The 26,544-nt window shown below is 41.3% G+C and overlaps 1 protein-coding gene across 2 annotated transcripts; it reads right to left on the bottom strand.

Moving 5' to 3' along the window:
• Positions 1-4,624: 4,624 nt before the first annotated feature.
• Positions 4,625-25,790, bottom strand: khnyn (KH and NYN domain containing). 2 transcript variants are annotated; one of them, XM_062065863.1, is made up of 9 exons: positions 25,507-25,789; positions 20,201-20,400; positions 11,546-11,680; positions 9,785-11,472; positions 9,570-9,700; positions 9,304-9,400; positions 9,120-9,227; positions 8,086-8,187; positions 4,625-6,484 (listed from the first exon to the last, which is right to left on the bottom strand). In XM_062065863.1, the coding sequence occupies exons 1-9, from the start codon at positions 25,619-25,621 to the stop codon at positions 6,163-6,165; spliced, it is 2,898 nt and encodes a 965-aa protein (XP_061921847.1). In that variant the 5' UTR covers positions 25,622-25,789; the 3' UTR covers positions 4,625-6,162. The 2 variants fall into 2 exon arrangements, 1 of the variants encoding a protein (XP_061921847.1); XR_009828074.1 differs by having other exon boundaries at positions 6,462-6,484; positions 8,086-8,143; positions 25,507-25,790.
• Positions 25,791-26,544: the final 754 nt, after the last annotated feature.

Raw genomic sequence — 26,544 nt, forward strand, 5'->3', positions numbered from 1 at the left:
ATAAAACAAATATATTTAATGATGTTTTTTTCATTATTTTAACAATAGGCTAATGTATATTACTTTATATAGATTCTACAAGAAACACAAAACTTAAAAACTAAATGATTTACAATTGCAGACACAAGGTTCTTGTTCTGCAGTGCTGTGTGCTAATGTGCTTCGTACACCTGCAGGACCGCAAGCAAGGTTGCAGAGAAAATGCGGACTGGATTTTGAGTGATGTGGGCATTTTCTATATGAACAAGTGGAATGGATTGGATACCGACGCACTAAAGGGGCTCTCTATTTTACGCTATAAGTGAGGGGAAACTAAGTGAATAATGACAGGTTATATGATTATTTATTTAAACTCATATTCGGGCCACTTTATAATGAATATGTCGGCATGTATTTGTAAAAAAAAAAAAAAAAAAGATACAATTTTTTTTTTTTTTTTTTTTTTAAACACCAAATTATTTAGGGGGGGCTTAAGAACATTTTATGGGGGCTTGAGCCCCCCTAAAATAGGCCTAACAACGCCAATGGGTCTCCCTATGTCTAGCATTAAAAGATTACAGTTGGTACAAAATGCGGCTGCTAGACTTTTGACAAGAACAAGAAAGTTTGATCATATTACGCCTATACTGGCTCACCTGCACTGGCTTCCTGTGCATTTAAGATGTGACTTTAAGGTTTTACTACTTACGTATAAAATACTACATGGTCTAGCTCCATCACATCTGCGGTCCTCTCCAAGGTTTCTTATTGTCATCCCACTGGGTTGAGTTTTTCCTTGCCCTGATGTGGGATCTGAAGCGAGGATGTCGTTGTAGCTTGTGCAGCCCTTTGAGACATTTGTGATTTAGGGCTATATAAATAAACATTGATTGATTGATTGATTAATTGAAAATGTGAACAATTTACAGCAACATCTAAAAAATATTCAATATTTTTGTAAGGTAGCGTTCATGTAAGGCAGTGACGTGCGGTGAACTAAACACTGAGTGAGGCATGGATATTTATTTTTTCTTCTTTTTTTAACTTAAATTCATAAGTGCAGCTCTAATAATTGTTGATTTAGGTTAGAATAACAGGAAAAAGAAGGGAGTTATTCGCTTTCATAAAACGTTATCATAATGATATTATGATGTGATAAATGGGTCCAAAAAGTATTTGATAAAGTTGTTATTAAATACTTTTTGGTCCCATGCATTTGCTTTTCACAAAATAAATCAAGTATTGTGAGTGTATCTTGCCTTTCTGTATTTGTATCTGGAGCAGCAATAGCTATCTTCCATGAAAACCTACATTGTATGACCAAATTCATTTAGTCTTAAAGTCCAGTTTAGATAAGTATTTCATCTTGGATACAGTATATAATCCTCTATACTAAAAACAAAAAACGCTGGCTTACTCTAATAAAAATGCCATGTTTGGTATATAAACAGTTTTTTTTTTTTAATTCCGCGATTTTGACCATGAAAATTATCAAAATATATAGGACCCATACCAAAATCACATAGAAAGCCTTGACCAAAAGATAAATATTCAAACGTATTTCATTTTATTACCTCGTTTTTGAACATCTCATGGTTAAGCCACCTGGTGGCAAGGTGAGTCACTGCCTCACTTGCCTCCCCTGACAGCACGTCACTGATGTAAGGTAATGTTCAAGTATCGGTATCAGTATCGGTATAGTACGGGCTCTGTAAGTACTCGGTATCAGATTATGGAGTGCAAAATATATTTAATGCCCAGGCTACCTCAAAATTAAAGCACAAATATAACACCATATGCAGAAGACAAGACATGACGGGCTTAAAAAAACATTATATCGCATCTCCAATTTAAAATGCCCATTATTTAAATGAATCCGTTCCAATTTTAACACAAAAGGCTTTTTTTTAAAAATCTGGAATATTCATAGCTTTAAATGCAGAAAAAAAAGCAAATTTATCGTCTGTCTGCTTGCATGTGGCGACTACGGTTGGAAATTAGCCATTGGCTAGAATTGGTTGTGTTTACATTTCAAGGCAATTTGTAGGGAAACCTTCATCAACATGCATGCGTCACTCCCAAATAAAATTTAATTAAATATAAATAATGACTGAAATGGATAAATAAACATTTCCATCAATCCAGCCATTTTCTACCGCTTGCTCCTAACGGGGTCGCGGGGGGTGCTGGATCCTATCCCAGCTGCATTCGGGCGGAAGGCGGAGTACACCCTGGACAAGTCGCCACCTCATCGCAGGGCCAACACAGATAGACAGACAACATTGACGCTCAGATTCATTCATCAAACTTTATTCTATTTTTATTATACTGATCTTTTTTTGTATTTTAATTGTATTTATTTTATCCATCCATCTTCTTCCGCTTATACGAGGTCAGGTCGCGGGGGCAGCAGCCTAAGCAGGGAAGCCCAGACTTCCCTCTCCCCAGCCACTTCGTCCAGCTCCTCCCGGGGGATCCCGAGGCGTTCCCAGGTCAGCCGGGAGACATAGTCTTCCCAACGAGTCCTGGGTCTTCCCTGTGGCCTCCTACCGGTTGGACGTGCCCTAAACACCTCCCTAGGGAGGCATTTGGGTGGCATCCTGACCAGATGCCCGAACCACCTCACCTGGCTCCTCTTGATGTGGAGGAGCAGCGGTTTTACTTTGAGCTCCTCCCGGATGACAGAGCTTCTCACCCTATCTCTAAGGGAGAGCCCCGCCACCCGGCGGAGGAAACTCATTTCGGCCGCTTGTACCCGTGATCTTGTCCTCATGACCATAGGTGAGGTGGGAACGTAGATCGACCGGTAAACTGAGAGCATTGCCTTTCGGCTCAGCTCCTTCTTCACCACAACGGATCGATACAGCGTCCGCATTACTGAAGATGCCGCAACAATCCGCCTGTCGATCTCACTAGTATCTGTCAAAAATGACCATAAAAGTGGGTGTTGAACCTACTTGCAGCCATTTGGGGAAAAAGGTTGGACACCCTGCCTTACATTTAACATGTTTTCATTTAAGGAAAAAAAACACGCGCTGCAATCAACTGGAGTATACGGAGCCCCTAAACCAGTATACATATACACACACAAACACTCAATTTGACTTACAAAATAACTACTATTTTTAAGAACATGTTACAGTAATATATAATACATATATATATATATATATATATATATATATATATATATATATATATATATATATATATATATATATATATATATATATATATATATATACATGCTTATACATAATATGTATATTATATTTATATATTATATTATATTATATTATATATGCACATATAAATTATATGGGTAGATATTTGCTCCAAAAAGGGTATTTCTACAAGTAATTTATATTTATTTATATATTTATATACAGTATATGTAATGCTAATAAGAGTATTCTAGTAGAATATGCAGAGATAAGATGTGTCAAAATATTACTAGAAATACATTTTTGTCAGCAACAAAGTGGCCATTTGGGTAGATATTTGTTCTAAAAAGGGTATTTCAACAAGTAAACAGTATTGTAGGTACTTCATTTTGATATACACTACCGTTCAAAAGTTTGGGGTCACCCAAACAATTTTGTGGAATAGCCTTCATTTCTAAGAACAAGAATAGACTGTCGAGTTTCAGATGAAAGTTCTTTTTTTCTGGCCATTTTGAGCGTTTAATTGACCCCACAAATGTGATGCTCCAGAAACTCAATCTGCTCAAAGGAAGGTCAGTTTTGTAGCTTCTGTAACGAGCTAAACTGTTTTCAGATGTGTGAACATGATTGCACAAGGGTTTTCTAAACATCAATTAGCCTTCTGAGCCAATGAGCAAACACATTGTACCATTAGAACACTGGAGTGATAGTTGCTGGAAATGGGCCTCTATACACCTACACCTATGTAGATATTGCACCAAAAAGCAGACATTTGCAGCTAGAATAATCATTTACCACATTAGCAATGTATAGAGTGTATTTATTTAAAGTTAAGACTAGTTTAAAGTTATCTTCATTGAAAAGTACAGTGCTTTTCCTTCAAAAATAAGGAAATTTCAATGTGACCCCAAAATTTTGAACGGTAGTGTATGTAATGCTCATAAGGGTATTCTAGTAAAATATGCAGAGATGAGATGTGTCAGTATCAAAATATTACTTGAAATACATTTTTGGCAGCAGAAAAGTGGTTGTTTTGGCATATTTTAGCTTTGTAAAGGGTATTTCTACAAGTAAACAGAACAGTAGGTACTTGATTTATATATATTTAATGCTAATAAAAGTATTCTAGTAGAATATGCACAGATGAGATGTGTCAATATCAAAATATTACTAGAAATACATTTTTGGCAGCAACAAAGTGGCCATTTGGGTAGATATTTGCTCTAAAAAGTGTATTTCAACAAGTAAACAGTACAGTAGGTACTTGATGTTGATATATGTAATGCTCATAAGAGTATTCTAGTAAAATGTGCGTGTGTAAATATGCGATGTGTAAACATAAAAATATTACGTCGAATCACTTTTTGTCAGGCAATATTACATTTAATAACAATTTTACATAAATGAATACATCCAAACATGTTCTACATATTTATTATGTACAGGAAGAAATAACAGTTACAATTGTTTGTGTACCGGTATCTTCCAAACAAGAAATACGTTTTAGCACATCAAAATCGGACTAACCGTCCTTTAAATCACATTAATGCCACAGAAGAGGAAAACTGTCCTCTTCCGGGCACGATAAAGTCTTAAATAATGTCAAACACGTAGCGTTTCAATAACCAGGAAGATAAAGTGTTTGCCTCACACCTAGTAATCCGCTGTGGACACACCAAGACAAAAATGTAGGTTCAGCGAGCGCTGCGTGCCCCCGCGAAGGAAATACATTTTTGGCAGGCATTCACATTTTGCCACAACACACATGGGGGAAAGTCCTAGTTGGAAATACAGCCCAATTTACTCCTGAACTGGCATTTTCGCACACACCTCAAACCATCTGCACGCATCCAATGCTTTCTGGTGCGCACGAGAAACTATCTGGTGCGCACGAGAAACAATCTTTTGAGCACGAGAAACTTAGATAAGATAGTTTCACGTGCGCACAAGATACATATCTAAAAAAAAAATAAAATAAATAAAATTATTTTTAAAAAATAATTCCCCCATATCCCTTTAGGAGCTCCGTAGGAGTACGCATCAATATTGTTTTTATTTAAAGAAGTCTTCAAATGAAAACAGAATATCTGGTCAGAGGGTGTTTTGCTCCAAAGTCAAAACATTTTTACAACATGGACAAAACATTACTATTCACACCATCCATCCATTTTCTATTACTCCTTTCGGAGTACCAGCTGCACTCGGGCAGAAAGGGCCACAGACAGACAACTTTCACACTCACATACACACACTAGGGCCAATTTTGTTTTTGCCAATGTACCTATCCCCAGGTGCATGTCTTTGGAGGGGGGAGGAAGCTGGAGTAATGGGGAGAACATGCAAACTCCACACGGAAAGACCCTGAGCTCGGGGATCTGCAGGACCTTCTTTTTGTGAGGCACCAGCACTACACACCCTGTAGCCACCATATGGCACTTTAAATCAAGAACAGAAAAGTCACTTTTGTTTCAGCACTCTAGTGAACTGGGTCACTATATGCAATATACTGTATATACATATATATTTAATAATCAATAAACTGTACACATTTAAAAATACACCTTGAAGCACAATTTAGCATGTAAACGAATCAACCATTCTGTCAGAGGATGTCCTTTAAATAACTGCAGTTCCGTACAAAAGTCACCCAACCGGTCAGATGGAGCAAGCTGTAAAGTACAACATTGTGTGATTAACACTGATGATCGGCTTCTTTGAACCTTTTCCATGATATTCCACAAAGTGTTCGTCTTAGAAAATAAGTCAGACAAATAGTGTTGATATTAGCTTAACTACATTGCTGGAAATGAAGAAAATGCTTCTCTTTTTTACAGGAACTGAAAGTGGAACAACAGGATTGTCCTTTTGTAATAAGTTATTCTTTGTGAGTGACATAAATGAACACCCGGTGCAAGCTCTGGTGCTCATCATGGCGGACAGCAGGTCTGCATATGGAATGTGGCTGTGTTCAAAATAAGTCTGATAAAAGCAGGCACAAAAATAAACATTGATAGTCTTCCTAAAGTTCTAAAAGAAACTCTGAAAGCACATTAATGTCAGTCTCTGCTGGGCAAAGATTCAGCACCAGCGTTACAATGTCGCTCTGACCCGTAAAGACTTGAGAGAGTTGCTCCCTCAAGCTCGCAGTGTCCTCTGGTGTTCTGTGCTGGGGCTCCACTTCCCATGCCACCCCGCCCCGGCTCTCTCCACCAGCTGCACCCATTGTTCCGCCCGCTGTTCGCTCTCGGAAGTCAAAGACTTCGGTTTGTAAATGTGGAGGAATCAAAAGGGGGGCATTGGTGGCGACACCAGCAAACGAGTTGTTTCCAGGATCGGGTGTCCTAAAGAAGGAAATATTGGTGGAAAAAGTGGTTGGATTTCTGTATACAGTAGATCCCCGCCTATTTTGCAGTTCGGTATTCGTGCCCCTGCATTTTCACGGATATCTTTTCCGTGCTTTTAATTAACAACCTGTCTCATTGGCCTAGTGGTTAGAGTATCCGCCCTTAGATCGGTAGGTTGTGAGTTCAAAGCGAACTTCCGGTTCCTTGGGCCAGGCACCATCGGCGCGTGGCGGCCCCTCGCGCCAACTTTCCCCGGTGCGGTAACACCCGAAGTCTTCCTACCGAGTCTTTCAAACCCCGGCTGAGTCATACCAAAGACTATAAAAATGGGATCCATTACCTCCCTGCTTGACACTCAGCATCCATCTAGTCATCTATTTTGTACCGCTTATCCCTTTTGGAGTCACAGGGGTTGCTGGAGCCTATCTCAGCAACACTCACCATCAAGGGTTGGAATTCGGGGTTAAATCACGAAAAATGATTCCCGGGCTCACTGCTCCCCTCACCTCCCAGGGGGTGATCAAGGGTGATGGGTCAAATGCAGAGAATAATTTCGCCACACCTAGTGTGTGTGTGACAATCATTGGTACTGTAACTTTAATTGTAAATAGTCTCTAGATCAACTTTAGATCGATCCGTCAATTATACGTTTTTTTAATGTTTTATGTTTTTTGTTTGTTTGTTTTATGCCCCTGCGATGAGGTGGCGACTTGTCCAGGGTGTACCCCGCCTACCGCCCGAATGCAGCTGAGATAGGCTCCAGCACCCCCCGCCACCCCGAAAGGGACAAACGGTAGAAAATGGATGCATGGATTTTTTTATACCCTTCTTTTAAAAAAAAACTTAGTTTTTTATATGGCAAACACACAAAATATGCAATTTGTTCCCCAAATCTCAAAGTGGAATATTTAATATGAAGTAATTGGATCCTTGAATAGGTCAATAATTGATTTTGATTCATTATTATTTTTTGAGCAATAATAGCTTTAAAGAAGAAAAACAGCCTGCATGGCAGCTTTGTGTTACTAGAATCAACATTGTAACATTTCCTTGTTACATTTCACTTGTTTGTTCGTTTATCCCACTTTTTATGTTTTACATTTTTTAATTGTATTTTTAAAATGTGCCGCGGGCTGTAAAAAAACTAGCTGCAGGCTACAAATGCCCCACGGGCTGCACTTTGGACATCTCGGATGTAGAGTATAGAGATCTTATGGGTGCCTCCATTAGTCACATTTTTTACCATTCAAAGGGGGTCTTGGAACATCCATCCATCCATTTTCATCCTATTCCAGCTGACTTTAGGCGACAGGCCGGGTACACCCAAGCCTGGACAGGGTACATTTAGACAAACAAACCATTCACACTCACTTTCACACCTCCTGACTGTGTGGCCTACATGCGAACCATGCACCAGGCCATCGTGCGGCTCTCTTGGAACGTAACCCCCACAAATAGCAGGAATCTACTGTACTTCAATTATATAAAGAAGAACCAGAAGAACCAGAGTCCTCTGAAGTGAGTCCTCTGCGGTGGACATTTTTATTTGCCTAACAAAGGACACTGGTTCTCCAGAGAATATGTGCAATATATCCCACCTGTGCTCTGCAGAGAGGAAGTCATCCAAATGAGGCCCTCCTTTTCCAAGCGGGTCATCTGGAACCATAAAGTGATCGCCAACAAACGTATACTGGAGCAGTCTGAGGGGGATACAGGTGCAGTGTGTAGAACCCTATTTGGGTCTTGCAGCAGTACAGTATTCCTACTGTAGTGAATACAGTACAATTTCCATAGGTTCACAGCTTAGGGGTGGCAATTTGGGTTAGGGTCATGCCTTGACACCAAGAGCGTATCCAACTGTAACGTGATTACTCTTCACACATGCACATACACAGAATGAGTGTGTGGGATTAGGCCAACGCTTCTCAACTATTTTTTGCTACGTCCTCCTTGGAAGCAGAACACATTTCGTGCCCTTCCCCATTCTCCGCCGCGACTTTTAAAAGTATCATTTGTCTATAAAATTGTCAAATGTAAATCCCCGCATAACATTGTATCTTTAATATCATTGTACGTTTGTAGAAAACTAAAAAGAAAAAAAATACGAACTATAGATCAACTTGCAACAAAAAAATACTTTTATCAACATTGATTTTTAGTCTATAACATAAAACATTTTAAGTGCACCAATTTGCCAGTTATTTAAAAAAAAAAAATCCTTATTTAATTTATACATATTTTTGGATCAACTTGAACCATTTGAAACTGAAAAAAGAATAAAAAAAAAACGTAATAAATAATAATACATTCAAATGAATCATCAACATTAACTCAATAACCCAATATATATTACAAACTTTAACATACAACACAAAAATGAATAAAACAACTTGGGATATTTAAAAAAATAAAATAAATTAAAATAAGGAAGTCAGGATTAACGGCTACAATGAGCACATTTTGGAGTGCACAGCTTTTCAAAGCGGGGTTTAAAGCACAACAATAAAAATTACTGATAAGGTATTTTCCCTGGGGTCCGCCCCAATCCCCACTATTTAAGAAGAACTGGTTTAGAGAGTCCCGAAGATAGAAAAAACAACACATAGAAAACGGGTGCATTGGTTTAACGCACCTCTTTTTGATGATGTCCCTCCACACAAGCGACTCATCCAAGAGGTCCCTAAGATTGTCATTAGTCACGATCACTCCATCAGTCTTCTGTGCAAGTTGCAGCATTTGTCTGCAACAATAGCAGAGAGCAAGTATATTGAAAGCAGTGAATCAGTTATACGGGAACTTCCTGTTTACTCTCCAACCTGTCATCATACGAGCAAATCCTCTTCCCCTCGACCACCCTGGAAGGAGTGTAAGACAGAAGGCCAAGTTTATGCAGCTCACTCAGATAGTGCTGCTCTGTGGGCAGGAAAAACACAAGTGGTGCCAGGTTTTTAGTCGCACCACAAGGCAACACTGGCCAGCCAAGATTTGTCACATCTATGATATTTGTTTTAAAAAGCAAAGACTCAATCTGAACTTCTCTTCATGCTATAGGAACATTGCAATGAAGAGCAAATGTGGCAACCTCTGATGCGAGGGTCATTCTTTTGCCTCCACTGGGGCACCAAGGCGCTAATGTGACGATGACCACGGTCCCAAAAGTGCTGAACAGCCAGAGCAATACCTCGACATGAGAAGAATTGTCCCAGCCCGTGACTGCAAAATCAAATCAAGATGAAAAATGATGGAAAAATGTAACCTTTATTTTCCTCTCTCTACCGTAGCTCTTCGTTCCCCTACCTCATTGCCACGTTACTCCCATCTATGACGATAGTCCTTAGCTTGGGATTCCCTGGCTTGTCTATTAACTGGAGGCCAAAGGGTGTCTGCAGACCCTCAAGGAAACGCTGCTCCCCTGTCACCACTACTGAAGAAGCAGAGGCCAAACCGCGGCGTTCCTTGAATCTTTTGAGAGATCGCTCAGCGGGGGGTGCTTTCTTTGGGCACCTCGGGGATGGGGACATTTGTCCTTTGACATTTTGGAGAGGGAGATCAGAAGACGAGGCATACATTGGCATGGGTGGTCCTTTGACAGAATCGGGGTGTGGTGTGACTTTCTCAGAACAGAACCAATCAGGATATCCGGTTAGTTTTTCTTTTTGTGAAACATTTCCGTCCTTATTTTGCACGGGCCCATCATGCTTCGTCATTGCAGCTTTCTCATTCTCATCCTTTACTGAGATGTCTAGTCCTATTTCTACCTTCCTGGATGTTTTCTTCTTGCTGCCACCCTCCTTCTGCAGCTCCAGGAGAAACTGGCCAGTGGATCCGTTGGGTAACTTGTTGTAAACCTTGGTCACCTCATGCTCCTTGTAGCCACAGCTCACAGCGGCTTTCTTTACCACCTCTGACACAAAGTCCCCATCTTTCTGATGTTCACCGACTTCTTTTGACACATTTCTGCCTCCTTCACCTCCTGCAGTCTCATCTTCCGTCTCACAAGGCGAGTTCTTTTGGCTCTGACTATCAAAGTCCCCACAATCATGCTCTTGCTGAACCAGGTCCAGTATCTCAACGGCCTCTGTGGGCCCTACTTGGCTCAGGACTCGTTTCACTATTTCTTCCTTGAAACCCATGGCTGTGAAGAACTTCAACCTGAGCATGGATTCCTTGTTTGCCTCTGGTGGCATCTGTACACTCTCCTTGTCCCCACAATCATGCTCTTGCTGAACCAGGTCCAGTATCTCAAAGGCCTCTGTGGGCCCTACTGGGCTCAGGACTCGTTTCACTATTTCTTCCTTGAAACCCATGGCTGTGAAGAACTTCAACATGAGCATGAATTCCTTGTTTGCCTCTGATGGCATCTGCACACTCTCCTTGTCCCCACAATCATGCTCTTGCTGAACCAGGTCCAGTATCTCAACGGCCTCTGTGGGCCCTACTGTGCTCAGGACTCGTTTCACTATTTCTTCCTTGAAACCCATGGCTGTGAAGAACTTCAGCATTCCTTGCTTTGCCTCTGGTGGCATCTGCACACTCTCCTTGTCCCCACTCCCTGATGTTTCCATCTGTTCCCCCTGCAACAGTTCTTCCACCTTTTCTGGACTTTCAACTTGGTTTTTCTTAGGAGCACTTAGAGCACCAGAAGTCACCCCAGGAAGGCTGACCTCATGCAATGCTGAACATTCAGCTTGAACATCTAGCATCTTGTTTGCCCCAAGTCCTGCCTCGTTCACTAAGTCCAGTAGGGCTTCCTTTACAGACCCAGGCAGCACCAGGAGATCCAGGATATGTCGGTCCTCACATTTTTCCACCAGAGCCTTAAAGACCCGGCGGGAAAAACACAACTCATCTGAAGTCTTGTCTTCAGTCTCCAAGCGTCCAACCTGCATGCCATTATATCTCTCAATCAAGTCTGTAATGAGGGAGTACGCTTGCACCACAGGAACAGCAAGACCGGATATGAGCAGGGAGCCTGGGGAGCCCACCTGGGTGACAAATTACAACAAAGTGACAATTTTAGATGACGCATTATCTTGTCCCAAGCCAAAAAATACTCACCACAATGTGTGCTGAGGTGCTCTTAATGATGCAGTCTAAAAAGAGGCCTCTGGCCCCGCAGAAGATGCAGTTCAGCACTACAGGATAGGACAACTCCTGCTGATCCTCCTGGTTGATAAGTCCTCTCACAAATAACTAAAAGGACAGAAATATTAAGGTTGTGCGATAAATATCAGATATATAATAATCGGGACGAATATGAGAAATATGAATGGTTCAAAACAGGGGTGTCAATCGTATGGCCCGCGGGTTGTAACAGCCCTCAAAATGAGTCTGCTAAGTATAATAATTGTCCACTGGATGTCGCAATACCAATTCCAGTGTAACCCACGTCACACACGACACTGTTTAAAGATGACGTGTCAGCTGACTTTAAGCGCCCTTCGAATTGGCTGCCGCTACTCCAATCAGCACAGGTGCAAGCAATCAGCTGTTACTTTTGTGGTTAGCGACAGACTGATGCAGTAGTGATGCACGATACCTTCTTTGATTGTATATTATCCACTCAACAGATAAAAAAACGAAACTGTATAATACAAAGACTTAAATCAATATGACCATCATCTTTGTAGTTAAAATTCCGTGCAGCGCTCGCAATTTTTTGACGGCACGATGTGCACCCTGAACTCCATTGTAAAAATGTGTGTTTCTACATTTGTTGTTCAATTTAATTTTATGCTTGAATCTACCATGTTCACATTGGTTAAGTTTGTACTTGTGCATCCATCCATTTTCTACCGCTTATTCCCTTCAGGGTCGCGGGGGGCGCCGGAGCCTATCTCAGCTTTAATTCGGCTATTATGGTGTCATTTTGACAATTGTTTTGATTATATTATAATTGTAATATTTGAATGATGCTAAATTAATTTGTTGTGGCAGTTGCTGGTGTCACCAATGCGGCAGTTTGAGGAAACACTCGGTTGCTTTTCCAAACATTTTTAATGGTAACCTGCCCACATGAGAATGCTAAGCAGGAAGTGCTTTAAGTTTAATGGCTTTGTAAGTACACTGATACAAAGTCTAAGTTCTACAACTACCAAGACACAGTGTCAATCATTATGAAGAAACATGATAAAGATAAAACACTTCAGTGAAACACAACAAACACAATAAATGCAAAATAGTGTTTTTTTGTAACAGTGTGTCTATTTATTTTAGTTACGTTTAAAAAACCTTTTTAGCACATTCTACAATAATAATGATAAACATGATAACATGCACCTGGGGATAGGTTGATTGGCAACACCTTAAATTGGCCCTAGTGAATGAACGTGAGTGTGAATGTTGTCCGTCTATCTGTGTTGGCCCTGTGATGAGGTGGTGACTTGTCCAGGGTGTACCCCGCCTACTGCCCGAATGCAGCTGAGATAGGCTCCAGCACCCCCCGCGACCCCGAAAGGGACAAGCGGTAGAAAATGGATAGATGGATGGATGATAATTTTGTCCAGAATAACCTTGATATGAAATTCTCATATTGTTACAACCCTATTCTGTTTTGTTACACACATCACTACAAAATGTCTTCTACCCCTAGAAGATAGAGAAGACATATGGACACATTTGACCATTGCATATAGACGAAAAGACACATAAGCCCAGTGGCTTCTTTTTCTCTGTTAAAACTACAACCAACTTGAAGCGTCATCTGCAGGCTAATCCTCAGGACATTTACGCAACAGTAAGTAGGCCTTAACTAATATTTCCAAATGACTCATACTGTACTGAATTACTGTTACTACTAAAGACAGTAGAGAAGGAACAAGACTACGGGTACTTACTCTACCACTACTTTTGTTGTACACATAGGTGAGCTTGCCCGCCAATCTAGAATAAAACTAGTTTGTTTCTTCATCTGACCATTTTAGTCATGTATTATTCAACATTTTAAAAAAAGAATAAGCAACATTTCAGGTAAAAACAATGACACACAATAAGGTTTAGTGAGAAGAGTACTTATTGAAATATTCATGGAGTGCAGATCCTGTTGTGAATTTAGTTTTTGAAATGCTCTGCAATAATAATTATTAAAAGTGCTTGCAAGACAACTTCAAAGATGCGTTGTCCGCTATACTTCATATTTCAGTCGACAAAATTTACTGAAATTTTAGTCGATTAAAATGTTGAGGAATTTCGTCAACTAAAACTGGACTAAAACTAAATCAATTAGGATGACTAAAATATGACTAAAACTAAAATACATTTTCGGCAAAAACTATAACTACAACTAAATTAAAAACAGTTGTCAAAATGAAAGGGGAACTGCATTTTGCCTATAGTTCAGAATCATTATGAAAGACATGACGGCGGACATGACCAAGGATGGATTTTTTATTATGCATTCTAAATATTAAATAAACGTAAATAAAAGTCTGCTTACAGCGGAGCATATGGGAGCTCCACTATTCAACCCATAAAATCCGATAAATAACCATTCAAAAAGCGCCAACAATACTCAATTTACATTTCGTGACTTGAATATTAACCAAGTATTAGTGATATTATTATCATAAGTGCTAACGCAAACAAACTATTCATAGCGGCGACTTAATCACTTCCCCGTGTCCCTATGTTTACATCATCGAGTGGCCTGCTGTTTCCTCGCTTCCCTGCTTCCTGTAAATTTATTGTACATCATACATCATGCCGCTCATCTGGAGAGTAGATGGCTAAGAATATAATCCGACAAGTGACACTTTGACACAATTCGACACTTTGACCGTCATTAAGAACCTGGAACTGGCGAAAACGGCACGAAAAGCACTTACAATGCATTAAAAAAAAATCCATCCGTCATCATGTCTTTCATAATGATTGTGAACGATAGGCAAAAATATAGGCAAAAAAATATACGGTATATATATATATACTTTATATATATATGTATATACCGGTATATATATATATACATATATATATATATATATATATATGTATATATATATATATATATATATATATATATATATATATATATATATATATATATATATATATATATATATATATATATATATATATATGTATGTATATATATATACATATACATACATACATACATATATATATATATATATACAGTATATATATATACTGTATATATAGATATATATATATATATACAATGTATTTATATAGGCAGCACGGTGGCAGAGGGGTTAGTGCATCTGCCTCACAATACGAAGGTCCTGAGTAGTCGTGAGTTCAATCCCGGCCTCGGGATCTTTCTGTGTGGAGTTTGCATGTTCTCCCCGTGACTGCGTGGGTTCCCTCCGGGTACTCCGGCTTCCTCCCACCTCCAAAGACATGCACCTGGGGATAGGTTGATTGGCAACACTAAATTGGCCCTAGTGTGTGAATGTGAGTGTGAATGTTGTCTGTCTATCTGTGTTGGCCCTGCGATGAGGTGGCGACTTGTCCAGGGTGTACCCGCCTTCCGCCCGATTGCAGCTGAGATAGGCTCCAGCGCCCCCCGCGACCCCGAAGGGAATAAGCGGTAGAAAATGGATGGATGGATGTATTTATATATTAGTGATGTTCCGATACCAATATTTTGGTACCGGTATCGGTACTTTTCTATACTTTTCTAAATAAAGGGGAGCACAAAAAATTGCATTATTGGCTTTATTTTAACAAAAAATCTTACAGTACATTAAACATATGTTTCTTATTGCAAGTTTGTCCTTAAATAAAATAGTGAACATACAAGACAACTTGTCTTTTATTAGTAAGTAAGCAAACCAAGACTCCTAATTAACATATTCTATCTACACTGCTGTTAAAATGTAATAAACACTTATTCTTCTGTTGTTTTGATGCTTTACATTAGTTTTGGATGATACCACAAATTTGGGTATCAATCCGATACCAAGTAGTTATAGGATCATACATTGGTCATATTCAAAGTCCTCATGTGTCCAGGGACATATTTCCTCAGTTTATAAACATAATATAAATGTTAAAAACACGGAAAAATATTTTTTGACGCTAAAAAATATCGATGTCATCATAGTATTATCGACTAGATACGCTCCTGTACTTGGTATCATTACAGTGGATGTCAGGTGTAGATCCACCAATGGCATTTGTTTACATTTTGACACCGGTGAGCTACGGTGTGTAGTGAAGCATGTTTAGCTATTCTTCGTCCTGCAGGAATGATACTTGTAAGAAACTTACTTTATTTGTCGCCATGAAGGCGAGGATTAGTGATTTAGAAGTAGCTACAACACTGCGGATGGACTTTAGCCGCTAGCTAGCTAGCCATGTCTTAAGGCACCTCTTCCTGAGGGCGTTTCAGTCTTATAACTTCACCTTTATCATTAGTTTTTAAGCCAAAATGCGTCCATTCTCCCTTTTCTGTTTACACACATTGCCTGCTTGTAAGTACTCCGTGACTGTGCGTTGCCAAACATGCTCGTCTGCTTGTAAAACCAGAAATGACACGACGTTTGAGGAACTGGTACTTTTTAGAGGCGGTATAGTACCGAATATGATTCATTAGTACACGGGATTATACTTGTACCGGTATACCCTACAACCCTAATATATATATATATATCTATATAGTCGAGGTTTCTATGGTTTATCCGTTATACAGTGCTCAATACTGTGGTAGAGCGGAATATACATTAGGTATATATATATATATATATATAAATATAAATATATATATATATATATATATATATATATATATATATATATATATATATATATATATATATATATATATATATATATATATATATATATATATATATATATATATATATATATATATATATATATATATATATATATATATATATATATATCTATCCATCCATCCATCTTCTTCCGCTTATCCGAGGTCGGGTCGCGGGGGCAGCAGCTTAAGCAGGGAAGCCCAGACTTCCCTCTCCCCAGCCACTTCGTCCAGCTCCTCCCGGGGGATCCCGAGGCGTTCCCAGGCCAGCCGGGAGACATAGTCTTCCCAACGTGTCCTGGGTCTTCCCCGTGGCCTCCTACCGGTCGGACGTGCCCTAAACACCTCCCGAGGGAGGCGTTCGGGTGGCATCCTGACCAGATGCCCGAACCACCTCATCTGGCTCCTCTCGATGTGGAGGAGCAGCGGCTTTACTTTGAGCTCCCCCCGGATGGCAGAGCTTCTCACCCTATCTCTAAGGGAGAGCCCCGCCACCCGGCGGAGGAAACTCATTTCGGCCGCTTGTACCCGTGATCTTGTCCTTTCGGTCATAACCCAAAGCTCATGACCATAGGTGAGGATGGGAACGTAGATCGACCGGTAAATTGAGAGCTTTGCCTTCCGGCTCAGCTCCTTCTTCACCACAACGGATCGATACAGCGTCCGCATTACTGAAGACGCCGCACCGATCCGCCTGTCGATCTCACGATCCACTCTTCCCTCACTCGTGAACAAGACTCCGAGGTACTTGAACTCCTCCACTTGGGGCAGGGTCTCCTCCGCAACCCGGAGATGGCACTCCACCCTTTTCCGGGCGAGAACCATGGATTCGGACTTGGAGGTGCTGATTCTCATCCCAGTCGCTTCACACTCAGCTGCGAACCGATCCAGCGAGAGCTGAAGATCCTGGCCAGATGAAGCCATCAGGACCACATCATCTGCAAAAAGCAGAGACCTAATCCTGCAGCCACCAAACCAGATCCCCTCAACGCCTTGACTGCGCCTAGAAATTCTGTCCATAAAAGTTATGAACAGAATCGGTGACAAAGGGCAGCCTTGGCGGAGTCCAACTCTCACTGGAAACGTGTCCGACTTACTGCCGGCAATGCGGACCAAACTCTGGCACTGATCATACAGGGAGCGGACCGCCACAATCAGACAGTCCGATACCCCATACTCTCTGAGCACTCCCCACAGGACTTCCCGAGGGACACGGTCGAATGCCTTCTCCAAGTCCACAAAACACATGTAGACTGGTTGGGCAAACTCCCATGCACCCTCAAGGACCCTGCCGAGAGTATAGAGCTGGTCCACAGTTCCACGACCAGGACGAAAACCACACTGTTCCTCCTGAATCCGAGGTTCGACTATCCGGCGTAGCCTCCTCTCCAGCACACCTGAATAGACCTTACCGGGAAGTCTGAGGAGTGTGATCCCACGATAGTTAGAACACACTCTCCGGTTCCCCTTCTTAAAGAGAGGAACCACCACCCCGGTCTGCCAATCCAGAGGTACCGCCCCCGATGTCCACGCGATGCTGCAGAGTCTTGTCAATCAAGACACCCCCACAGCATCCAGAGCCTTAAGGAACTCCGGGCGGATCTCGTCCACCCCCGGGGCCTTGCCACCGAGGAGCTTTTTAACTACCTCAGCAACCTCAGCCCCAGAAATAGGAGAGCCCACCACAGATTCCCCAGACACTACTTCCTCATAGGAAGACGTGTTGGTGGGATTGAGGAGGTCTTCGAAGTATTCCCTCCACCGATCCACAACATCCGCAGTCGAGGCCAGCAGAACACCATCCTCACCATACACGGTGTTGATAGTGCACTGCTTCCCCTTCCTGAGGCGGCGGATGGTGGTCCAGAATCGCTTCGAAGCCGTCCGGAAGTCGTTTTCCATGGCTTCCCCGAACTCCTCCCATGTCCGAGTTTTTGCCTCCTCGACCGCCGAAGCCGCACACCGCTTGGCCTGTCGGTACCTGTCCGCTGCCTCAGGAGTCCTATGAGCCAAAAGAACCCGATAAGACTCCTTCTTCAGCTTGACGGCATCCCTCACCGCCGGTGTCCACCAACGGGTTCTAGGATTACCGCCACGACAGGCACCAACTACCTTGCGGCCACAGCTCCAATCAGCCGCCTCAACAATAGAGGTGCGGAACATGGTCCATTCGGACTCAATGTCCAGCACCTCCCTCGTGACATGTTCAAAGTTCTTCCGGAGGTGGGAATTGAAACTCTCTGACAGGAGACTCTGCCAGACGTTCCCAGCGAACCCTCACAATGCGTTTGGGCCTGCCAGGTCTGTCCGGCATCCTCCCCCACCATCGCAGCCAACTCACCACCAGGTGGTGATCGGTAGAAAGCTCCGCCCCTCTCTTCACCCGAGTGTCCAAAACATGAGGCCGCAAATCCGACGACACAACTACAAAGTCGATCATGGAACTGCGGCCTAGGGTGTCCTGGTGCCAAGTGCACATATGGACACCCTTATGTTTGAACATGGTGTTTGTTATGGACAATCTGTGACGGGCACAAAAGTCCAATAACAAAACACCGCTCTGGTTCAGATCCGGACAGCCATTCTTCCCAATCACGCCTCTCCAGGTTTCACTGTCGCTGCCAACATGAGCATTGAAGTCCCCCAGTAGAACGAGGGAATCACCCGGGGGAGCACTCTCAAGTACTCCCTCGAGTGAATCCAAAAAGGGTGGGTACTCTGAGCTGCGGTTTGGCGCGTAAGCGCAAACCACAGTCAGGACCCGTTCCGCCACCCGAAGGCGGAGGGAAGCTACCCTCTCGTCCACCGGGTTGAACTCCAACATGCAGGCTCTGAGCCGGGGGGCAACAAGAATTGGCACCCCAGCCCGTCGCCTCTCACTGACGGCAACGCCAGAGTAGAAGAGAGTCCAGCCCCTCTCGAGAGAACTGGTTCCAGAGCCCTTGCTGTGCGTCGAAGTGAGTCCGACTATGTCTTCGGCTGCCGCCCAGCTCACATCGCACCCGACCTCTATGACCCCTGCTATGGGTGGTGAGCCCATTGGAGGGGGAACCCACGTTGCCTCTTCGGGCTGTGCCCGGCCGGGCCCCATGGGGACAGGCCTGGCCACCAGGCGCTCGCCATCGTGCCCCACCTCCGGGCCTGGCTCCAGAGGGGGGCCCCGGTGACCCGCGTCCGGGCGAGGGAAATCTGGGTCCATAGGTTTTATTTTTCATTGAGGTCTTCGAGCTGCTCTTTGTCTGATCCCTCACCTAGGACCAGTTTGTCTTGGGAGACCCTACCAGGGGGCATAAAGCCCCCGGACAACATAGCTCCTAGGATCATTGGGACACGCAAACTCCTCTACCACGATAAGGTGGCAGCTCATATATATATATATATATATATATATATATATATATATATATATATATATATATATATATATATATATATATATATATATATATATATATATACATATATGAGAGTGTGTGTACATATATACATAATATATTAATATAATAATATATTAATATATAATGTTGGCCCTGCGATGAGGTGGCGACCTGTCCAGGGTGTACCCCGCCTTCCGCCCGAATGCAGCTGAGATAGGCTCCAGCACCCCCCGTGACCCCAAAAAAAGGGACAAGCGGTAGAAAATGGATGGATGGATGGATATAATGTTGGACTTCTTCACTGTTTCAGAGGTAGACATTTTGCGTGCACCAAATACAGTATTCTGCAAACATTCCGCAAGTAGGGAAAAAAACATCGAGCTTCAACATAACCTTGTCAGCCAACTAAAACGCCAGCCTCGCTATGACAATATTCTGAAAGCCTACAAAGACGCCTGCGTCGCTATAGAAGCTGCCCCACAGCCAGGCGCAAAGAAAGGTGTGCATAAACTATAGTTACATACAAATTGTGTATCCCTAAGAAATATGCTCACTTTTCTTTTTGTACCTTGGATGAGAGAAATCAAACCTGACCTTTGCAGCTTTAACATCACGGATCTCCCCTTGTAGCTGCAAAAACATAGACCCGGGCGAGAACTGCGGCAGGTCGTGGGTGTCGATGACTAACGACACCTGGAATATCCTCTCCAATGTGTCCCTCTGACAATCCATGGTGCCCATCAGTGTCCTGGGGCACAAAAACACATCCTCCACCTTGGCTTGATGCGCCATGCCTGTTTATCAAATATCACAGTCACGTTAACACACAGTACACAGTATAATGGAGCCATGGGTACACGTTGCTTCGGTCAAGTAGTTGTTGATTAGTACAGAATATACAGTGCGGGTCACAAAAAAGTTTACATACTATTTTGTTGGACCACCTTTAGCTTAAATTACGGCCTACAGTCACTGTGGCATCATTTCTTCAAGCTTCTGCAACGTCACAACATTTATTTCTGTCCAGAGTTGCATTATATTTCTCCAAGATTTTGTACTGATGACGATAGATTCAGACCACTGTGCTATGATTCCCCACGGTCTTTCCATTTTTTAACCATGTGTTGGACAGTTCTTTAGTAGTTTCAGTCATCTCCTGAGATGCTTTCTTATCCTTCATGCATGCCAATAATTTGACCCTTCTGAAACAGAAATCATATATTTTCCACAACCACTGAATGTGTTAAACATGTTTGTTTAACGAATGAGAAGCTACACACTGCATCAGTTAGGGTTGAATAACTTGTTGCCAGCTGAAACTCGGTAGTTCGTTTGCTCTACTTAAGTTCCCAAACTGGGGTAGACGAATAAAAATTAAAAACAGTGCAACTGCATTGACGTGAAGGCTCATAGTTCGTACTGCACTTGAACGCCTCATGTTGTGAACAGTGATCCACCTAAAATTATTTTTTTGTTTAGATATCAGCTTAGCTTATCAATTTAAACAAAATTGGGATTGTTACAGTCATGTTATGATTGTCAAAGACGTTTGGTAATGTAATGTAACAGTCCTAGCCATTGGTGTTGTTAGGCCTATTTTAGGGGGGCTCTAGCCCCCCTAAAATATTCTTAAGCCCCCCTTAATAATTTGGTGTTATATATTTTTTTTCTTTTTTTTACAAATACATGCCGACATATTCATTATAAAGTGGCCCGAATATGAGTTTAACTAAATGATCATATAACCTGTCATTATTCACTCAGTTTCCCCTCACTTCATAGCGTAAGGTAGAGAGCCCCTTTAGTGCGTCGGTATCCAATCCATTCCTCTTGTTCATATAGAAAATGCCCACGTCACAGTCCACATTTTCTCTGCGACCTTGCTTGCGGTCCTGCAGGTGTGCAGCTTTGAAGCACACAGCGCTGCAGAACAAGAACGTGAACGGATGCAAAATGGACATAAGAAACTTTTTCAAGAAAGTAAGTATTCATCACTGTTTGTAGTAAAATGTATTAGCTCCACTTTACACCAGGTCTGTGTTTGACAAATAAAAACCTGTCTAGCACACTATAGACAACCTCTGTGCACGTCGTACATTTGTTGTTTTGCAGGCAAAAGTTACATTCCCGCTCTAAAACAATGCTGCTCCTTAGTTAGCTAGTTAGCCTGAAATGCATCATGAAGGTCCTGGTAATTTATAAAGTTATATGTGCACTCTTTTTTACCATTTGCTATCTTTGGGGTTACTTCTTTCTGGAGCATCAGCTGTGTTTCTCACTTTACACATGGAGGAGAACAGGAGCTGAGCTCATTCATGTATGACTATCATCAGTAGATAATAATAATAATCACTCCACAACCCCTATTGACCTGTGGAGTCAGGGCAGAGGAGCACAGAAAGTGAGAGGGGAGCGGCCTCTACTGGAAAGGTGAGTAGGAGAATAATGATACATATAAATAAACATATATATATATTTTTTAAAAATGGTTTATCGATTATCCATTTGTTTTATTTATTTCTGGGTGGATCATGTTCACTATTGGTCCTCCTAATTGTCAATCATTCTGGTGATGTTATGTAAGGACATATACATATATATATATATATATATATATATATATATATATATATATATATATATATATATATATATATATATATATATATATATATATATATATATATATATATATATATACATATATATATATATATATGTAATTTATTTATATAATAGCTTGTATTTGTAATCTACTTTACATTTGATTCCAAATCTCAAAGTGCTACAGAATTACAACCATTGTATGTCCTTATGTAACATCACCAGAATGATTGACAATAGTCAACATGATCCACAACATCCTCTAGTATACCTTTAAGTCTGTCATACATATATATATATATATATATATATATATATATATATATATATATATATATATATATATATGTATGAAAGACTTAATATGTATATATATATATATAAGAAAAACCCAGTGAAGTTTTGTGCTCGTGCGCTACGTTCGCTCGCATCCTGTGCATCTCCTGGGGGCTAAGCCCCCCCTGTTCTTAAAAGCTAGTGACGCCCCTGGTCCTACCTAAATAAATGCTTTTGTTATACCCAGATCAATGGTATTTATAGCAGTCCCTGATCGTTCTCTTTTTTGTAATACATATAAAATTGTTAGGCAATTTGCCTGATTACTAAACTTAGGCTAAATACATAGAGCTACAGTTAGTTATCATTTTAGTGACCGAGTAATCGGTTAATTAATTTATTCGATTAATTGACTAATCGGATCACGGCCCACACATCCCACTGCTCTCATGTGCGCTCTATTTTGTACACTATTCTAATTTATTGTTCGCATATTTTTCACTTTGTTCAAATAAAATTAATCGATTCAATTGATTAATCGTTGCCGCCTCAGTACGTGCTGTAAATTAATCCTAAGTATCAATCTATCTAACTTACTTCTAATACGGTAAAATCAACACCACTGTGAGCATTTTTACACACCCCATCCATCCATCCGTTTTCTACCGCTTATCCCTTTCGGGGTCGCGGGGGGTGCTGCAGCCTATTTTAGCTACAATCGGGCGGAAGGCGGGGTACCACATTAATTCCACATTTTGATTGATGAACTTGTATTGAAATATTATTGACTGCCAACTATATTTGTTACTGTAACTCTCTTTCGTACAGCAGGTATACAATTTCTACCAGAAGCATTCACATTTTTCCCCCAAATGTAAATGTCTTTAAGTACACATTAACCCACACACTGAAGTGTAGTTAAGAATTGCAGTGGCATGGCCATCCTACTTACTGTAGCTTGCAAATTTGAATAAAAACATAACAATAATCTAATAATTTGTAATCATGTTAGCAGTTAAGATAGCTAGCAGATAGCTAGTTGTGCTGTAGTTGTCAGCTAACGATTAGCACACTAGTTAGAAGCTAGCGATTAGCTCATTTGTCTGCTAGCATTTAGCACACTAGTTACCAGGTATTGATTATCACTCTAGTTAATAGGTAGCAATTAGCACATTATTTATCAGCTAGCGATTAGTGATTACGTTGACCGCTAGCGATTAGCACTATAGTTTCCAGCAGCTAGAGAATAGAGTGCCAGTTAGCTTGTGATTGTTGCACTCTAGTTGTCAGCTAGCGATTAGCACACTGGTTAGAAGCTAGGGATTAGCACAATAGTTGCCAGCTAGCGATTAGCGCACTAGTTAGAAGCTAGGGATTAGCTCTCCATTTGTCTGCTAGCATTTAGCACACTAGTTACCAGGTATTGATTAGCACTCTAGTTACTAGGTAGCAGTTAGCACATTAGTTATCAGCTAGCAATTAGTGATTACATTGACCGCTAGCGATTAGCACTATAGTTTCCAGCAGCTAGAGAATGGACTGCCAGTTAGCTTGTGATTGTTGCGCTCTAATTGTCAGCTAGCGATTAGCACACTGGTTAGAAGCTAGGGATTGGCACAATAGTTGCCAGCTAGCGATTAGCACACTAGTTAGAAGCTAAGGATTAGCTCTCCATTTGTCTGCTGGCATTTAGCACACTAGTTACCAGGTATTGATTAGCACTCTAGTTACTAGGTAGCAGTTAGCACATTAGTTATCAGCTAGCGATTAGTGCTTACATTGACCGCTAGCGATTAGCACTATAGTTTCCAGCAGCTAGAAAATGGAGTGCCAGTGCGCTTGTGACTGTTGCGCTCTGGTTGTCAGCTAGCGATTAGCACACTAGTTAGAATATAGGGATTAGCACAACAGTTGCCAGCTAGCGATTAGCTCTACAGTTGTCTGCTAGCATTAAGCACACTAGTTACCAGGTATATATTAGCACTGTAGTTAGAAGCTAGGGATTAGCACAATAGTTGCCAGCTAGCGATTCACTCTTGTTTTGTCTGCTAGCATTTAACACACTAGTTACCAGGTATTGATGAGCACTCTAGTTACTAGGTAGCAGTTAGCACATTAGTTGTCAGCTAGCGATTAGTGCGTACATTGTCGGCTAGCGATGAGCACTATAGTTTCCAGCAGCTGGAAAATAGAGTGCTAATAATGTGTTTTAATAATGTGTCGGACGGGTGGCGCTGTTGGGAGAGTGGCCGTGCCAGCAACCTGAGGGTTCCTGGTTCAATCCCCAGCTTCTACCAACCTTGTTGTGTCCTTGAGCAAGACACTTCACCCTTGCTCCTGATGGGTCGTGGTTAGCCCCTTGCATGGCAGCTCCCGCCATCAGTGTGAATGGGTGAATGTGGAAATAGTGTCAAAGCGCTTTGAGTACCTTGAAGGTAGAAAAGCGCTATACAAGTAGAACCCATTTACCATTTAGTGCCAGTTACCAATTAGCGGAACATTGTTGTTATTTCAGTAGCACCTAACAGTACCACGAAGACCAGTTTGAATAAAAATACAATGAAAATTGTATACAGGATATATAAGTTTGGGGTCTTTGTTACGTCTCTCCATCAGTTTGGAGGTCCTAGGCCTGGAGAACGTTGAAGACCACTGCTTTAAAATATTTGTGTTGAATTATTATTATTAATAATTATTAATCATGGCTCCAGGTCAAGTATCTGAAAGGGTACACGACTGTTTTTGAACAGAACCATAAACGACAAAAGTGACCTCTTGCAGACTGGCTGCACTTATTCAACTTAGACTAGAGGGCTAGAAAAGTTTCTATTTTTTTCAAATGAAGTCACACTTCCTATAGAAATTGGTTACACATCAGTAGTGACAATGTTGTTAATAGCTCAAGGAATAGCTATATTGTTATAGTTAAACATAGTATGTTTAAATGAGCCAACTGATTATGACAAACACGGAACGAACCATATTGTAGACTTCGGTATAAACAAATGTTGTTTTCTTACCCGGAGTTGGTCGTAAAAGTCCAGAATTCCACAAATGACGTGACAACAACACAACGATCGGCGTGAAGTTAAAAAAAAAAAAGACTTCCGCACCAATTTGGTTGACTTCGGTCATGCGAGGAAGTGAAGACAAAAAGAGGCGGGCTGATTAAAAGTGAAAGTAAACACGCTGCTGGGGGAGAAGCTCTCTTGCCAGGTCGCTCTCCTACCTAATGACCCCAAAACTAACGTCACAAAAAATAATAGAATACGTGCAGTAATCCTACATGTGTTATTATATGCTACACACCTTTGCCCCACCAGATAGCAACAGTACTTCTTCAACTGCTAGAAAAAAGCTTGTATTGTTTCCCAAGTAAGTTGAGGGGAATTCCAGTGACGACAGAACCGGGGATTTTCTTCTTTATGTTCATGTGTTGTCACTGCGGTGTTCTACACCTGCTTAAGACGCCATAGCACAAACAAAAGTGATGGGACACATATGCCTTCTACATAATTGAATAAATTGGACGAGTTGTCTTCTTACCAGACTCAGAACCAGATTTGTTGGCCAAGTATGTTTAACACACAAGGATTTTGACTTGGTAGACTGTGCTCTCTTTCTTCAATGCAAGACACAAAGAAAATCTGTGGCGGCTATTCCGCAGCGCTGTCTTGGTATGAAAACGAGAGAGAAACACAGGACATAAAAAACATTAAAACAAGTTTTATCCGGCCCGCGGGATGAGTTTGCTAAGTATAAAAATGAGCCGAAATTTTTGAATGAAAGAAACTGCTGATCTAAATGTGTCCAGTAAGTGTCGCAATATCAATTCTTTGTATCTTTGTCCCGAACGGGACAAGTGGTAGAAAATGGATGGATGGATGTATCTTTGTAGATGATGCTAGATATGTAAAAAAAATAAACCACATGTTAGTGCACCAGTTGAGGAAAATGAGCAAACTACATAAGTAACATCCTGTAATGTGATTTTGATATAATTTTTGTCACGGCGCGGGCACATCTGCGGCAAGCTCTGCCGGCACCTCCGCTGGCAG

This window comes from Entelurus aequoreus, linkage group LG12 (genome assembly GCF_033978785.1).
Source record: "Entelurus aequoreus isolate RoL-2023_Sb linkage group LG12, RoL_Eaeq_v1.1, whole genome shotgun sequence".
Lineage (NCBI taxonomy): Eukaryota > Metazoa > Chordata > Actinopteri > Syngnathiformes > Syngnathidae > Entelurus > Entelurus aequoreus.